The sequence below is a fragment of the Cyprinus carpio genome, chromosome B10 (assembly GCF_018340385.1).
Source record: "Cyprinus carpio isolate SPL01 chromosome B10, ASM1834038v1, whole genome shotgun sequence".
NCBI lineage: Eukaryota > Metazoa > Chordata > Actinopteri > Cypriniformes > Cyprinidae > Cyprinus > Cyprinus carpio.
The window spans coordinates 24,406,521-24,424,502 of record NC_056606.1 but is presented as its reverse complement, the minus strand read 5'-3'; the positions used below and the strand labels follow the sequence as shown (position 1 = coordinate 24,424,502).

At 38.6% G+C, this 17,982-nt stretch overlaps 1 protein-coding gene across 3 annotated transcripts in view; it reads right to left on the bottom strand.

Annotated features, from left to right (window-relative positions):
- Positions 1-6,668: 6,668 nt before the first annotated feature.
- emsy (EMSY transcriptional repressor, BRCA2 interacting) overlaps positions 6,669-17,982 on the bottom strand; it is a 23,403-nt gene continuing 12,089 nt past the window's right edge. Inside the window, exons 11-21 of one of the 3 annotated variants that reach the window (XM_042733334.1) lie at positions 16,764-16,913; positions 16,212-16,385; positions 15,620-15,756; positions 14,602-14,772; positions 14,205-14,376; positions 13,893-14,108; positions 13,574-13,726; positions 12,617-12,717; positions 12,141-12,524; positions 10,565-10,888; positions 6,669-8,377 (exon numbers count right to left, since the gene is read on the bottom strand). In XM_042733334.1, coding sequence (XP_042589268.1) covers positions 8,189-8,377; positions 10,565-10,888; positions 12,141-12,524; positions 12,617-12,717; positions 13,574-13,726; positions 13,893-14,108; positions 14,205-14,376; positions 14,602-14,772; positions 15,620-15,756; positions 16,212-16,385; positions 16,764-16,913 — 2,171 coding nt within the window. In that variant the 3' untranslated portion in view covers positions 6,669-8,188. Of the gene's footprint in view, positions 8,378-10,564; positions 10,895-12,140; positions 12,525-12,616; positions 12,718-13,573; positions 13,727-13,892; positions 14,109-14,204; positions 14,377-14,601; positions 14,773-15,619; positions 15,757-16,211; positions 16,386-16,763; positions 16,914-17,982 lie in introns of all 3 variants that reach the window. The other 2 variants (XM_042733333.1, XM_042733336.1) reach the window with 2 other exon arrangements.

The following is a 17,982-nucleotide window of genomic DNA, read 5'->3' as shown; positions in this document are numbered from 1 at the left end:
GCATCATTACTCCAGTCTTCAGTGTCACATGATCTTCAGAAATCATTCTAATATGATGATTCGCTGCTTTATTATTATTATTAAATTATTAATAATGCTATAATCTTATCAATGCTAGCATTAACTAATGATGACACATACTTTATTAATTTCAAACATTGCTAAAACATTATTAAGATTAAACGTTGTTTTGTTAAAGCACTGTGAACTAATATTTTTATGAACTAACATTAACAAAAGTTGATACTGGAAAAATATAGTGCTCATTGCATCAACTAATGTTAACATACAAGACCTTGTTGTAAAGTGTTAGCAGTTTCCCATGTTTTCGGCAGGACGGAGGTGGTGCGCTAACAGGAGGCACAGGAAGTTCCTGCAGTCAGTAAATTGTAAGCAGACGTGGGGATTCATGAGCTGGACTTGAGTCACGCTGAATGTCTCTTTGTGAGTAAGACAGGAGTTCAGTCTCACTTTCTGGAGGTCAGATGGGTCACACACGAACCACTTTCCTCTTTCAGAGCAACAGCACTACATTCTGACAGAGCTGTGAGTGCACTATGATGAAGCAGCTCAGTCTCATCTCATCTACGGCTCCTTCTGCCTCTACTTGAGAAAAGGAGAGACGTGTCTCTTGAAACATCACAGTGTTAAACAGTTCATCACCAGACTGAGCATCTTCTAATGAAACATGAATGAAGTTACCATTCTCAGCTCACCGCTGTGATGCTGGAGTGCCATGGGGTACCAGGGTGTTGACAAGTGGTTGCTAGGGTGTTTTGGTGATTTTCAGTGCTGCTATGTGGTTTGCAGGGTATTGTTATGGTTACCAGGGTGTTTCTATGGTTTTTCTTTGTTGCTATGTGGTTGCCAGGGTGTTGTTATGGTTACCAGGGTGTTTCTATGTTTTTTCTTTGTTGCTATGTGGTTGCCAGGGTATTGTTATGGTTACCAAGGTGCTGTTATGCAGTTGCCAGGGTTTTTCTACAGTTAACAGGGTGTTGCTGTTGTTGCCAGGGTGTTTCTATGGTTTTCTGTGTGTTGCTATGTTGCTGCCAGGGCATTGTTATGCAGTTTGCAGGGTTATTCTATTGTTACCAAGGTGTTTCTATGGTTTTCTCTGTGTTAATATGGTTACCTGGGTGTTTTTATGTAGTTGCCAGGGTGTGTCTATGTAGTTTGCAGGGTGTTGTTATGGTTACCAGGGTGTTGCTACATTTGCCCGCATGTTGTTAAGGTTACCAGGGTGTTGTTATTGTTGGCAGGGTGTTGCTATGTGTTTGCCAGGATATCGTTATGGTTGGCAGGGTGTTGTTTTGACTGGCATGGTGTTGCGATGTGTTTGGCAGGGTGTTGCTATGGTTGCCAGGGGGTTGCTATGTGTTTGCCAGGGTGTTACTATGGTTTCCAGGTTGTTGCTTTGGTTGCCAGGGTGTTGTCATGGTTGCCAGGGTGTTGCTATGGTTGCCAGGGTGTTGCTGTGTATTTGCCAGGATGTTGTTATGGTTGCCAGGGTGTTGCTGTGTGTTTGCCAGGATGTTGTTATTGTTGCCAGGGTGTTGCTATGGTTGCCAGGGTGTTGCTATGTGGTCGGTAATTGCTTGTGATGCTCCTCATTTTGGATGAACGTGTCTGCTGAATGAATGAATGTGAATCGTGTAAACTCATTCTGGGTGGATGTGTGGAGCTCATGAGTCTGAGGCGAGGAATCACTCACACGACTAGTTCTATGACTAATTAAAGCTGGCTGACGTCAAGATGAAGGCACTTTATGTTTTGGCAGCGAATGTTTTTATTCTTCTGAAGTGTCTGTAATGAGAAACGAAAGAAACACAAACCATCTGATCTACAAACCATATAACATAAAACAACATCTGGAGAAAGACCTTCAGATGGTTTCAATGTTCTCATGTTCTTCACACAAACAAACTAATCATAAAACCGCTCGACACACGTACAATTAAACATATTATATATCTATAAAAAGAAGAAACACATTCCTCTCCACAATTACAAACATCACGAGCCCCGATGATCCCACAAACCCACAGACACATTCACAACACCAGAAACCACACTCATCACAGCCGCTGTGTGTAAGAGAGGAATCTCACCTTTGATCTCTGATGAATAATAACATGCGTGTGTGTGTGGTCTCAAGCTTACACACACATTCTTGCATTCTCCCTACAGGTGTACGGTGTTTCTACTGTACAAACTGTAGTTTCTATCCCCTTACCCTGAACCTACCCCTCACGCAAAACTACAGGCATTTTTAGATTCTCAAAACTCTTCCTTCTGGGGGATTTATAAGATCGTTTCCTCATGGGGACCAAAAAAAAAATGTCTCCTCAAAGAAGATTCCAGGCAGAATGGTTGACGAGCTCTATAAAAACAACATGTTTGACACAGAAAAGAATCTAGTGCTATAAACACTGAACGCTCCGTTTAGTCTCAGAATGATATTACTTAATTAAAATGCCTAATTTTAATTTGATTTCTTTATTTTTCCAGGACAGTTCCATTGAGATAAAAGGAAATCTCTTCTTTCAGGGAAGCCCTGGCCAAGACGACCATACAAAATAAACACACAAGACTAAATTATAAACGGCCGAAGCAAAACAGTAATAATGAATCAACAAATTAATTAAAACAGCAACAAGGTTCATTCATTATGCACTGCAAAAAGTTATTTTTGAAGTGTTAAAAGAGCGAATAACTGAATAGTTGCAACATTAAACTGAATTACACACGTATTATATATATATATATATATATATATATATATGTGTGTGTGTGTGTGTATATATAGATAGATAGATAGATAGATAGATAGATAGATAGATAGAAGCACAGAAGCATCAGAGGAAGATGTCAGCTTCAGTGGGAGACTCTTGAGAAACCCTTCAGTGCACACTAGTTCCTCAAGGGCACTTACTGGTACTTTTGAAGGGCTTCACCTCAGTGTTTCTGCGGAATGAGCCACACGCTCATATCTGACATTCACAGACTGTCTGAAACATCCCACATCATCACTCACACACACAGTCTCAGAATCAGATCGACACTTCCTGTCTACAGATGAAGCGAATGAGTCACTCGTCTATATTCACTTCATCTCCAAACAATAACATCAGCTTATAGGGCTTTCTGACTATATTTGTCCAGATGATCAAATGTCACATACAATAATTCATAATCATCTGATTTGTTCATCTCATGACAGATGTGGGAAACTGAAGCTGTGAGAGAAATACAACATCGGCTCTGAGGGGATTTCATTACACTCACAGTCAGAAATCAGCACGAACAGCCATTAAATATGAATTTTAGCATTCACAACTCATCACTGAGATGCTGGAGTGACCAGTGTGTTTCAGTGCAAAAACTAAATCATTATATTGAGTGAAGCTGATTAAACTTAATGTGACTTCTGATGTTATTTTCCCAAGTAACAAGTGCGAAAATCTCCTGTGGTCACAACACTGCCCACAAAAAAAAAAAAAAAAAGGTTAGATTTATTTTAAGGTGTCCTTGTCACAGCGTAATTATACATTTAAGTACTGAGTATTATTAATTAACTACACATACTTGTTATATAATTAGGGTAAGGATTAGGGTTGCTGGCATGTAATTATGCATCATTTATTGTTATTATAATAGTAAGCACATGTAACGTGTAACAAGGACACCTTAAAATAAAGTATTACCAAAAAAAAAAAAAAAAAAATTCCTCAGTGTTTTTCTTGCTTTCCAGTATGAATACCTAAACTTTTTAAAATCATTTACTGGAGATGCAAAATGACTTGAATTCTGAGAAATTGATCATACTTTTTTATAAACACTGGTTACCAAAGTTAAAATGCATTATGATATTTGCAGATTCTTGGTTTAATCTGAAATTGGTTGTTTGTCATGCATTATTCTTTCTAAAGGTTTAACAATGAATAGATATGTTTAATAACTGTGGTTATGATTATTCATGAGATCATACAGTGAATTATAATGTGCATTGCAAGGCATAATTAATGCATTTAATACTTTTAAGTAAAGTGTTACTGAAAATGTTTGAATGGTTTTAATGGTGGTTTATTGTAGTTAACTACCCTGTGTGTGAAACAAACTCCCAGCGTCTCGGTGCGTGCGTGGAAATTCTTCCAGGAGGAACAGAAATACGAGCGTCCAAAGCAAACACGCTGACTCCGCTCATAAATTCAGGATCGCGGAGGGGCCTCTGATGGGAGCCACATGGGGCCGAGCCCAGCTCAGACTCGTCTCCTTCTACTTTCTACATGTGTCCCTGCAGCACAGAAGCAGTCATCAGTAGCACAGGGATATTTGTAGCAATAGACAACAATACATTGTATGGGTCACAATTATACATTTCTCTTTTATGTCAAAAATCATTAGGATATTAAGTAAAGATCATGTTCCATGAAGATATTTAGTAAATTTCCTACTGTAAAATATATCAAAACTTAATTTTTGATTAGTAATATGCATTGTTAAGAACTTCATTTGAACAACTTTAAAGATGATTTTCTCAATATTTAGATTTTTTTTGCTCCCTCAGATTCCAGATTTTCAAATAGTTGTATCTCAGACAAATATTGTCCTCCTAACAAACCATACATCAATGGAGAGATTATTTATTCAGATGATGTACAAATGTCAGTTGAGAAAACTGCCCCTCATGACTGGTTTTGTGCTCCAGGGTCACACACATGATCTTCAGTTTGATCCGGGACGTCCCGAGGCGAGCAGCTTCACTTCATCGGGCCGCTGGAAGATTCTCACCTTTACAACTTCTTCAAACTCGTCCGTTCCCCTTCAGCTCTATAATTATCAGCAGATGAAGGTCATCTTCAGTCGCAGGGGTTTTCCAGCATCTGACAGCAGTCCATCTGAAACTGAAACTGAAAGTCCAGTGTCTGGTGGATCCCGACGGCTATTTACATTAAACACATTAAAGATTTATTTATAGCGCTTTAAAAACAAAACACACACAGATGACAGCCGGGAAACTTATTCTGAGCTCATATGATATCATACAGTTAGACACTATTAGAGTGTTTTTAAAAAATATATTCATTAGGTTTTATTTTTATATTTTATTTTAAGAAAAAGCTTTAGTAATTCTGTTTTTGTGTTTTGCTTTTTTAAAATGTCTATATTGTTGCTTTATTATGATTTAGGTATTTCATTATGTCAAGTTAAACACCTGAAATTTTTTTATGAAAATTAAAATATGGATTTATTTTAAGGATTTATTTTATTTCAGTTCATTAGATTTGGATAAATTAAAAGTTCAAGTGAATTTTTATTATAATAGTTTACCATAATAACCCTGCTCACAGCAAACAAAAACACAGTAAGAGCAACTGAATATCATTATTATTCCAGTTTAATCACTTCAGTTTAAAACGCATGCACAATTAATAGTAGATATTCCATAATGCTAATATTTTAATCTAATGTGTATATATGTATATAGTGTTATCCATCAGCTGGAAAAAAGTAGTTGTGGTGTGACTTCATTGTTCTCATAGAGTCATTAATATTAGCTGTAGAGTAATGGTTATGGTTTGTGTGTGAACGTATCAACAAAGCTTCGTCCGACCGAACAAACGCATTACACAACACACCAGTTACTTCCTTGAAAAACAAATTAGTTTAATGAGCTGTTACATAAATGCCGCTTTTCTGAGAAAATGAAACGCCGTGAGAAGAGAGAGAAATCACCAGGAGTTCGACTGCAGACCTGTGAGATCCCCACAAACTACACTCCAAATACACAATACTTCTCTCACATCGCCCTAAAAACTGATTTTTGATCTGTAACGTGCATTTGTTAAAAACTGTTGTTGACTTCATTAATTAGACATTAATTAAACCACTCAAAAAAATTCAGAAAAGCGAAAATAGAAACAAAATTTGATTTGGTAAAAGAATAAAACAAAGATAAAATGCATTTCAAAGGGTCTTAATTTATTTTTGTTACATTTTGAATGAATTGTTAAATCGTATATGTTTCATGATTTCAATTAATTAGACATGCTTTCTGATTATGCATTAATCTTTTAATTATTAATCCATTAAAATATACAGAAAATGTAAACTGAAAACAGAATTTGTAAAAAAAAAAAAAAAAAAAAAGGTAATTTGATGAAAAATAAAATGCATTTTGAAGGGCACAGTTTTAAAAAATAAATAATTTTTAAAATAAAAGAAAAAATTGAATTTTAGGAAGAAGAGAGTTGAAATGAAGTGATATGGATCTGAATGAAGACACTGTTGTGGAGATTAAACGTGCTTTCCTTGAGAAAGTGAAACCACACGAACGAGATGAAGATTCAAATGAGGCTCTGTCCCGGAGGAGCGCGATCCATAAGGACAGCAGGAAAGTCCCAGTGTCCCTGGCATATCTGCCCACTTCAGAGGAGCGGAATCCACCCAGAAACACACACACACACACACAAAACCCCCTGTCCCACACTCACACCCACCACACGTTTGTTTTCATCACAATGAGGAGCTGCAGGGAAACTCGGCCCTTGTAACGACACTGGTACTTTCCACACACACACACACACCTGTGGCCACGCCCATCCTCAGCCCCGCCCCGCCCCCTGCACACCTGTGCAAACACACACACAATCACAGCACACAAGTGAGCTTTGAAGTAAAGTTTATGAATTAAAATGCATCCAGCACAAACGAGACTCAAACAAGACACATGAGCGAGGGCACAAACACTATTTACACCAATCAGAGAGCAGAACACAAGCGGAGGCGGAGTCACAAAACGTCCTGATGAAGCAGTGCTCATCATCATCATCTGGAAGATTCCAGTCCATCAGCTCTAATTAACACTATAAATTAAAGGGACAGTGCATCTAAAAATGATCACTCTGTCATCAATCAATCACCATGAGGTTGTTCCAAACCTGTGTGAATATTCTGAAGAATGTTGGTAAACAAACAGTTGCTGGTAGCCATTGACTTCCATTGTATTTTTTCCCTACAATGGCTACCGTCAACTATTGTTCAAAATATCTATTCAGATTTTTAACAGAAATTATATGTCAGGGCTCTGTGAAATATGTTGCCAAACATTGGTTGTCATTGACTTCCATAGTATCCCCCCCCCCCACTATGAAAGTCAATGGCTACCGTCAACTGTTTGGTTACACACAATCTTCAAAATATATATTATTTTTAAAACACAAATTACAGGCCCTATGAAATATCTTCTTTCAATTTATATATCTATTAAGAATGTTAGTAACCAAATAGTTGCTGGTAGACATTGATTTTCATAGTATTTTTCCCTAGTATGGAAGTCAATGGCTACCATCAACTATTTGGATACTAACATTCTTCGAAAAATATATTCAGATTTTTAACAGAAATTATATTCTAGTGCCCTGTGAAATATCTTGTATCAATTGTTAAACACATCAGAAGATATTTTGGTCCCCACCGACTTTCAATAGTATTTTTTTTTCCTTATTATAAAAGTCAATGGCTACCGTCAACTGTTTGGTTACATACACATTCTTCAAAGTATATACTTTTTTTTTAATGTGCCCTGTAAAATAGCTTCTGTTGTCTTCAGCACTTGAGATATATTTTAAGAATGCTGGAAAACAAATATTTGCTGGTAACGTTTTTTTTTTTCTTACTATAAAAGTCAATGGCTACCATCAACTGTTTGGTTACACACATTCTTCAAAGAATATTTTTTTTTAACAAAAGTAAATGCTATGGCCCTAAGAATTATCTTCTGTTGTATTCAACAATTCAGATATATTTTAAAAATGTTGGTAACCAAATATTTGCTGGTACCCATTGACTTCCATAGTAGTTTTCCCTAGTATGGAACTCAATAGCTACCCGCGGCTGTTTGTTTATCACCATTCTTCTTTTTTGTGTTCAACAGAAGAAAGATACTCGTGCAAGTTTGATCAGCTTGAAGGTGAGTAAATGAAGACAGAATGAATATTTTTTGGTGACCTGTCCCTTTAAGTAGAAATCAACACAAACATTCCTATCGTTCCGTCAGGAATCGTATTCTCCATAAAGTAAGGTTTTGTTCTAAAGCATGATCTCAGTGCATGGTTCTCTATACAGACGTGATGAAGCACAAACAGAAGGTCTTTCTCCTCTGAAAGAATCAAATCCACAGGCTTCACTGCGATTGGTCGGCTGTGGGGCTGGCCGCCGCCCCCTCGTCGTTGCTGCTGTCCACTTCCTGTTCCATGGCGGCCTCCTCGTCCAGACGCTGGCTGGTGTAGTCGCTGATCTCCAGGAAGCCGCTGGGCTCCACCACCACGTTTGATTGGCTGGAGTCGGGCATGATGGAGTACTGCGGGATCACCTGACCACAAACACACATCACATGACTTCAGCAACATCAATGGAATTTACTGTGTAGGGTACAACGGGGCTAAAGGTGAAGGCTTTGATATTACTTTCCTCTAAACCACTAGATGGCACAAAAACATGGCGTAGCACTTTCCAAAACTTCTGCTTTTCAAGATGCACGTGTAAATTTGTCTGAACCTTGTTAAAGTACACTGCAAATAATGATTTTCTTAGTATTTTAGTCTTGTTTTCTAGTATAAATATCTAAACATTCTTGAATCAAGATGCATTTACTGTACAAGTAAAATGATTTGAGATATTTGAGAAACAAGTCTTGTTTTCTGTAAAAATTCAAAATGTTAGTTTTTCCTTAAAACAAGCAAAAATATCTGCAAATGGGGTGAAAAAATAATATTGTTTAGCCTTTGAATTAAGATTTTTTTTTTTTTTTTACATTTTTAGATATTTTTGCTTGTTTTAAGGAAAAACTAACAATATTTTGATGGTTTTTTTTATGTTTAGAAAACAAGACTTGAATAAAAAAACAAATGCATCTTGATTCAAGAATGTTTAGATATTTATACTAGAAAACAAGACACAAATACTAAGCATGAGAATCATTTTTTGCAGTGTGTGTTGGGGCTAAAGGCACAGTAATTAACATGATAATTAATAGATGGCTGATTTTTCTATTTGTTGACATGACGTGGTTAGATTCAGATGGTAAATATCATATATTATGCTAGGCGTCCATATTAGAGATAATCACTATGTTTAGAATGAAACCATCATTTAAAAACATATTAATCATAGCATATAATAAAATATAATTTGTTGTTACTACTGTAAATCTATATTAAATTATTATGGGATCTCCTTCAATGCTTTCGGAATCTATACTTTTTAATATGATTTTGTTTCTGTTTTTTTTTAAATGTATATTTTTATATGAACATTTTAATGACAGTATATTTATTGAACTAAAAATAATAATTTAATCTTTTTAAAAAGCAGAAAATAGTACAAACAAGCTGCGCAGCAATTTATTTGCCCCCCAAAATGAAATGGTTTGTTTAATTTTTATTTGATTAAAAGATTAAATAAACAGTTAAAATTGAATTAAACCATTAAATGAGAAAAACTGAAACAGAATTTGGTAAAAAAAAAAATTCAAATTAAAAAATTAAATAAATAAAACTTAATTTGAGAAACAATTACAATGTATTTCTTATGGCTGTAAAAAATAATTTTTGTTAAACATTTAAAATTGTAGTTAAATTGTATGTTTAATGATTTCAATAATTACAAATGAATGAAACCATTAAAATGGAGTCCAGAAAAGGGCCCTAAATATTTTATTTTTGTTAAGCTTTTAATAAACTATAGTTAAATTGTATATGTTTTATGATTACAATTAATTAGACTTGCATTCTAATTATTAAAATTTAATTAATCCATTATAATGAGTCCAGAAAAATTAATACTGGAAACAATAAAAAAATGAAAAGGTAAAAATAAAGTGGAATTTGAGAAAATAAAAAGTATTTCAGATGACCCTAAATATTTCATATTTGCTAAACCAAACTAAATATTTGAATATATATATTTATAATACTTATATTAAATGTGTCTTTTAATAAATTGTTGTTAAATTCCATAAGTTTTCATGATTTTAATTAATTAGATGCTTTTTGTTTACAAAAATGTAATTTTACCATTAAAAAGTAATCCATGAAAAATGAGAACAGAACTTAAAAAAAACTGAATTTGGAAAAAAATAACAGAATTAACAGAGGTTCTGGAGGAGACCCTGGTGATGTTTAACGGTCACCTTTGGCTTGCTCGGCTCGGTTTAAAAGACAATATTCAGTTTTATGACTGATTTGACGGCACTGACACCATCAGGTGAGAACGAGAACTACACTGATCTCAATAATGACTCTGGAGCTGCTTTACTGCTGAAAGTCTGTCACTGATAAACATGATCCTCCTCTCTAGTATGTGTGTCTTGTTTTCTAGTATTAATATCTAAACATTCTTGAATCAAGTTAAATTAAGATATTATGTCTTGTTTTCTGAAAACAAGCAAAATGTAAATGCATCTTGATTCCAGAATGTTTAGATATTAATACTAGAGAAGAAGACAGAAACACTTAGTAAGAGGATAATGTTTTGAGCTGGAGAAGCGTGAGAGGAGCACCTGTATGATGTCCAGGTCTTTGCTCTTGACGCGGCCGAAGGCTCCGTGAGCGAGCGTCTGTTTGGAGCTGCTGATGAGCGGCGAGGCGCTCGGGGTCTTGGTCAGCGGGCCGCAGTCACTGGATGAGTCCACCACCATGGGCTCGATCTCCGCCTCCATCATGGAGATCTTCAGGATGTCGGAGGGCTTCTCTGGCGCTGGTCGACTGGAGCTGGACTCCGGCTGGAGCTTGACGGACGCCTCGCCGCTGCTGGACACCGGGGGACACTGATGAGCGCCGAACGTGATCTTGGTGACGGACGCTCCCTGCGTGATGATCGGCTGCTGCACCTGAGACAGAGAACCATCACTGATCCACTGACACAAACATGACTATCAGAGCTGCGAGGATCGACTCGGAGATCTTCTGAATGCACTGCTATCTCTCTGGGCTTTGTTTTCACGGCAGATGGGGCTCTGGGCTACACTGCACAAAATTATTCTCTTAGTATTTGTGTTTTGTTTTCTAGTATAAATATCTAAACATTGAATCAAGATGCATTTACTTGACAAGTAAGATATTAAGCCTTGTTTTCCCCAAAAAATGATATAAATGACTGTAAGACAGAAGCATTGCTGTGTAGTTGAACACAGATCTGAATGTTCCAGTATGACTTATTCAAAGGTTTAATAGACACAAGTAAATCACTGTCATTTAGAAATTAGATCATGTGGGTGTTTGAATCGAGACTGCGATCTTTTAATGTGGTCATCGGATGCCCATTTTCCAGTTGATATGATTATTTAGGGTCTTAATGAAAAGTCTGTAACATTTAGTTAAAAATTTCTCCATGGTAGTGTATAAAACACCTTTTCACCCTGTCAAAAACAGCTCTGTTCAGAGCTTGTCCCTTTAAATGTTAATGAGCTCTGCTGACTCCGCCCCTCTCTTCTGAGCCGCTCTCAGAGGGACTGTTTTCTTTAGACGCATTCATGGTGAAACTTGCTAATCAGCACATTATTAGGAAGGTGATTTTCAAAGATTCATTAAAGAACCTCACACTCAGTTCTTCTGGAGGTGAAGCTGGATCATGAATGATTCACATGAACACAGATGCATTTATGAAGATCGGGGGAGCATTCCCTTCAGAAACAAACATTATCGTCTGCGTCTCCAGCGGCTCAGATGTCGAGAGTAAATGACGACTGCTGTGTTCATTATTACATCAACAACAGAACACCTCGATCACTCAGGAGTCATTCATCTGCTCCGGCGCTGAAGCAATGCTGGACTGATGACAGTCACTCAGGGGGCGGAGCTAAGGTGAGACACCAGTCACGCTACTGTCAATCAAACTATAGGGGGAGGGGCCTGTTTTTGTGATGTCACACTGATAAGAATCTGAGATCGGCTTGATTTGAGAAAGGGAAAAAAAACACTGGGTGGATTTTTATCATTTTAGGGTGGTTGTGTACACACACTGCACACACACATTTCAGTTCAAACAACTTGTAAAAGTGCGTGTAGCATCTAATGACCTTTTTAAGTATTAATGGTGCAGCTCTAACAGACACACCGCGTGCGTGCGGGCCTCACCTGACTGCAGCCGGGCGTCTTGCTGGAGCCCACGGGGTGATGCGCCTGCAGCGGCGGCGGCTGCGACAGCTGCGTGTGTGTTTTGGGCCGGTTGTGTGAGGAGGGCGCCTGCTGCAGTCTGGGCAGCTGCGGTGTGTGTGGAGGGGTGGAGGAGACGAGCGCCGCAGACGCAGACACAGACACTCTCTGCACGGTGACCCGGGCCGTGAGAGGCTCCGCCCTCTTAGAGGAAGTGGGTGTGTCAGACGGGTCGGCTGCAGGTTTGGGTTGAGACGAGCGGTAGAACAAACCCGTCTGAGGATCCAGAGTGTCTCCCTCTGACTCGCCCTCCTCCACCACCATCTGCTCCTGCAGCGGCTTCACCTGCGGCACACACGCCTCCACCTGCACACACACACACACACACACTTGCATTTGTGGTTTACAGTGTAAATCAGTGACACAGACATATGTGGTCACATGACTGCAGTTCTGACCTGTTGTGTGGTGTGTCCAGACGCAGCGGATGCGGATGCTGACGGACTCGGGCTGCTGGATGCAGCAACATCTCCTCCGATCACAGTCTTACACACTTTACCTGAAACAGCAGAGCAACAGCAGTCTTTAAAATCTACTTAAAGGGACAGTTCACCCAAAACAGATCCTTCTGTCATCATTTACTCTCCCTTCACTTGTTCCAAACCTAAGGTTTTTACTTCTACTGAACACAACAGAAGATATTATGAAGAATGCTGGCAACCAAGCAGGTGACGGTACCCATTGACTTCCATAGTACTTTATTTTTTGCCACCAAAATAGCAATAATAATAGCATAATAGCAAAGTATGTAAAATGCAAGCCTGAAATGCACCTTATTTTGAAATGACTGTGCTGCTTATTCAAAGTTAAAATATTCAATTCAATTAATCTAGAACATATTATAATATAAACACCATAAAGTACACACTGTCATAATGCATCAACAGTCAATCACAGGACACTGAATCAACACATGAGGACGCATCACAATTCTGTTTTCCTGTCTCCAAATTTAAGACCTCCTAAAATGATCATTAGGGCTTTTAATGTACCATTTATGATATTTATGATATTTGAGCTGAGATGTTTGAAGTGCGACGCCACATCACAGGTTTTGAAGACTTTTTCAGACCAAGTTAAGAGTATTTAAGGAATAAATGGACAACGAAATCAATTAAAACGAAGCTTTAAACAAGAACAAATATCTGCTAATCAGGTCAGAACACGTTCCTGACCGCACTGACAGATATTGGTGATGTATCTTGATTTAAGGATGCTTAGATGCTTGCACTGGAAAATAAAATAAAAATACTGAGGAAGACATAATTTTTTTTTGGAGTTCATGCAACATTTAATGCCAGACTTCATGTATTTAGGACTCTCTGCTCGGATGTAGAGGCTGGTGTTGAGGTTACCGATGGGGATGTATTCTGTGACGGTGTCCGTGTCTCCGGCGCTCTGACCCGACGGCTCCGGGGACTGTCTCCGCTCCGTCACCGGGATCGGCACTGCCATCTGACTCAGGTCGATGGTGTTCTGGCGAGGTCTGGCGTCGCTCTTCTCCTTCACTGAAGCAGCACACACACACACACACACACGTGTTAAAGAGATGGCTGAATGTTTTATTCTAGGCTTGATTGTGTTAATGAGGTATCTCCAAAAGACAATATCTCCGCTTGCATCGAACTTTCAGCGTCGTAACTTTGCAGATATTGTTTCCGCTCAGATACGCACCGCTGGTCTGCTGCAGCTCCAGCAGGGCTTTGATGGTGGACGTGGCCGACTGAGACTCTCCGGTCATGTCCTGGTAGATGATGGTGGGACTGGCCTCCACAGACACCTCCTGCTCCGTCCACTCCTGCCCCCTGGAGGTGATGAGGTGCACCACCGGATGAGCGTCTGGACACAGAGACAGCCTTCTTACACACTCAAACACAGCCGAGTGAGATGCTGATTGGATAGAAAATTGGATGTTTTATGCAATATTCAAATTTTGCACACAAGTTTGGAAACAGCTATGGAGATGAGATGCATGAGTGCACTGACCGTGAGTGCTGTCGGACGTCTCGGTATACGAGGGCGAGTCGTCCTTGTGCGCCCCCTCCTGGCCGGATTCTGCGCTGCGTGAGACCTGCTGCAGCGTCTCGCTGACCAGCTGACGGGTCTGTTCACTGACCACCGCCGTCTGAAACGCCATGGGCTTGGGCTTGATCAACACCTGCGCACAACACCATCATCACTGATCATTAACAATGCAGCAATCACAATCCACTACTACTGAGAGACCAATGACAAACACTCATGAAAACATGATCCTCTAACTAAGTATTTCTGTCTTGTCTTCTAGTATAAATATCTAACTGTGTCGTTGCATCCCTAGCAACAATATTTGTTGTAATGTTTTGTTCTGGTGGTAGTTGTGTGTAGTGAGCCGGCGTCTGACCTGTGTTTTGCCCTGCTGTCCGTACACGATCTTGGTGGGGATGATTTTGGTGGACGGCTGGACGCCGGCGCCGAGGCTCTTGGGCTGCGTCACGATCATTTTGGTGATGGGTCGCGACGCGGTGATGATGGCAGGCTTGGCTCCGGGCACGGCCTGCAGCGTCTTCTCTCCCTGATACACACACACACACACACACGTGTTATGAACACACACACCATGAATCACCAAACACCAGTGTCACGTGACCTCTAGGGGTGTGTGATAATATGATATTTTCTCCAAAAATTACCATGATAGCAAATGTGACATTGATTTTTTACAACAGTTCAAAGTCAATGAAGAGACTTATGTTTTAGACACTATGGCTGGGGGCATAAACTTAAGACTGTCTTAAGAACTAGTTTAACTAACGAGCAGTTTAAACAATCTTACTATTCCTACCTTCTCATAACTGAAATAAAAAATGTATGACCAGTCTTGAAGAAAAAAGAAAAAATAATTAGATGACTAACTTTTTAAGACGTTTTAACTTTTTAGTCTGGATAGTTTATGAAAGCGGCCCCTGGTTTCACAGACAGGGCTTAGACTAAACCAGGATTAGGCCATAGTTTAATTAGGACATTTAAGTAATTTTTATGAACATACCAAGAACAAAAACATTACTTGTGTGCATCTCGAGACAAAACAAAGGCATGTTTTGATTTATAAAGATATATTTTGAGATTAGTCTTCTTTTAGTTGAAACAGCTTAGACTTACATTTTAGTCTAGGATTAGATTTAAGATTTGTCTGTGGAACCGGGGGTATATTGCCTGTTTTTGCACTATTTCAACAACAAAAATAATTCCAAACACAGCCACAGCACTTTAGGAGTCAGCTGTCCATGGCATAGTCCTCAAGATATCAGCACAATAACACACTCAGCAAAATATCGTCTGGTTGTCGTTATCGATAAAATCTCCAAGAAAATATTGAGATATTATTTTGTGTCAATATTGCAGACCCCTAGTGACCTCACCCCGGCGTTCAGCAGCGTGGTCACCACGTTCTTCCCCGGCAGACCCTGGATGGTCGTCCCTTTGCCGGTGGTCTTCTGCACCACGATGACGTTGGGTTTGGAGGTCATGGGGATGGTGGTGATCTTGGTGCTGGTTCCTGTGAAAGCAGAGATAGTGTTAGCCGATGTGTGACCACAAAACCTATCAAAAGGGTCAATTTTTTTAAATTGAGATTCATGCATCATCATCAGCTGAATAAATAATCTCTCCATTGATGTATGGTTTGTTAGGAGGACAATATTTGTCTGAGATACAACTATTTGAAAATCTGGAATCTGAGGGAGCAAAAAAATCTAAATATTGAGAAAAACATCTTTAAAGTTGTTCAAATGAAGTTCTTAGCAATGCATATTACTAATCAAACATTAAGTTTTGATATATTTACAGTAGGAAATTTATTAAATATCTTCATGGAACATGATCTTTACTTAATATCCTCATGATTTTTGGTTTAAAAGAGAAATGTATAATTGTGACCCATACAATGTATTGTTGTCTATTGCTGGACTGGATTTCTGACTGGATGCATGATGCTCTGTTTCCAGCTCTTACCTGACACCATGTTGGTGGTGAGGATCTTGCCCCCCAGCGTGGCCAGAGACTTGGGCACGACGGTGATGATGCTGCCGCTGGTGGTCTTGACGTACGTGGCTCCGGCGGGAGACGTGGCCACTCGTGCACCGATCGCTGGACTGACGGAGGGACGAGTGTACGTCGCCTGAGAGCCTGAAACACACCAGTCACCAGTTCAGTGCAGGAAACCTCCACCCATTCATTAACATGTATATCAACATGAACATTAGAGATTTTTTTTTTTTTAATTTCAAACTACACATGAACCACATTAAAACCAAGCCTATATATCATATATTACTTTATAACTATATATATACATATAGTATATACAATAGTGATAATGAATTTTATTTGAATATATAACATTTTTCAGAACATATAATAATATAATAAAGAATTATTAGTTTTAACTCCATTGTTCAAATTCTTGAAACCTAGATATTATTTCTAACAAAACAACATGAAGACAACACAAATGCATGTATATCCCTGTGCTGTAACACACATGAATGAGAGGTGTGTGTGTACCTGTGGGAGTGGACACTAGTTTGGTGGTCATGATGGCACCGTTGCTGCTGACCACCATGATGGGGGCGGAGCTACTGCTGGGCAGCACTGCACTGGAGGGTTTGGGTAAGATCTTACTGGGCTGCATCTGCTGCGTGATGATCTTCACTCCTGCGTGACACACACACACACACACACACATGCACACGCACACGCGCACACACACGCGCACACACACACACACACACACACGCACACGCGCACACACACACATGCACACGCACACGCGCACACACACGCGCACACACACACACACACACACACACACACACGCACACGCGCACACACACGCGCACACACACACGCGCACACACACGCGCACACACACACGCGCACACACACGCGCACACACGCACAGACAAATACACACAGACACAGATACACAAAAAACAAAAAACTTATTTCAGCTAGTTGTCAAGGCAACATTTCTCATTTTCCTTTAGATTAAGTTCAAATACTAAAATAACTTAAAAAAAAAAACTAAAGCAGAAAATATAGATATATTAGAAAAATTGCTAAAATTAAAATAAAAACAGAAATTATAAAAATATAATCATGTTCAAAATATGAACAAAACTACAACAGTATATCAATGACTTGTTTATTAACTTCAACATATATGTAAATATGATTTGGGGAACTTTGGGATTTGATAAGAAGTATAGAAGATAAGAAGAAAAAATAAATTAAATTAAAATAAAAATGTATTAAAAGCTCCAGGTTTGCTATGCTTATTTGTAGAGCTGCACAATTTGTGATATATATATTATCAGTATGACTATAATAATAGTTTTTATTAAATATTAATATTTTCATCAGTTCAATTTAGTAATAATAATGATTATAATATATTTTTTGCCATTATTATTACTTAATAAAAATACTAAAAAAAATAAGAAATTATACTTTTCTAATATTTCATTGTAAAATAAAAGAGTATTTTAGAAAAATAAGACAATAATAGCTTTACACGTTATTTTCACACGTTAAAAAAAAAATTGGGACCAGGTTCGATTTTCTGCATTTTCACATCCGTTGCAAGCATTTCGACAGGAAAAAAAAGTCCTTGCTTTTTCGCACCGTGAATGATCTGGTGCCTGCTTTGAACAGCCCCATGGGGTCTATTGTTTTGGTTCAAAAGCGTCATCGTGCCGAACATTTGCGTCGTTCAGTGTGAAAA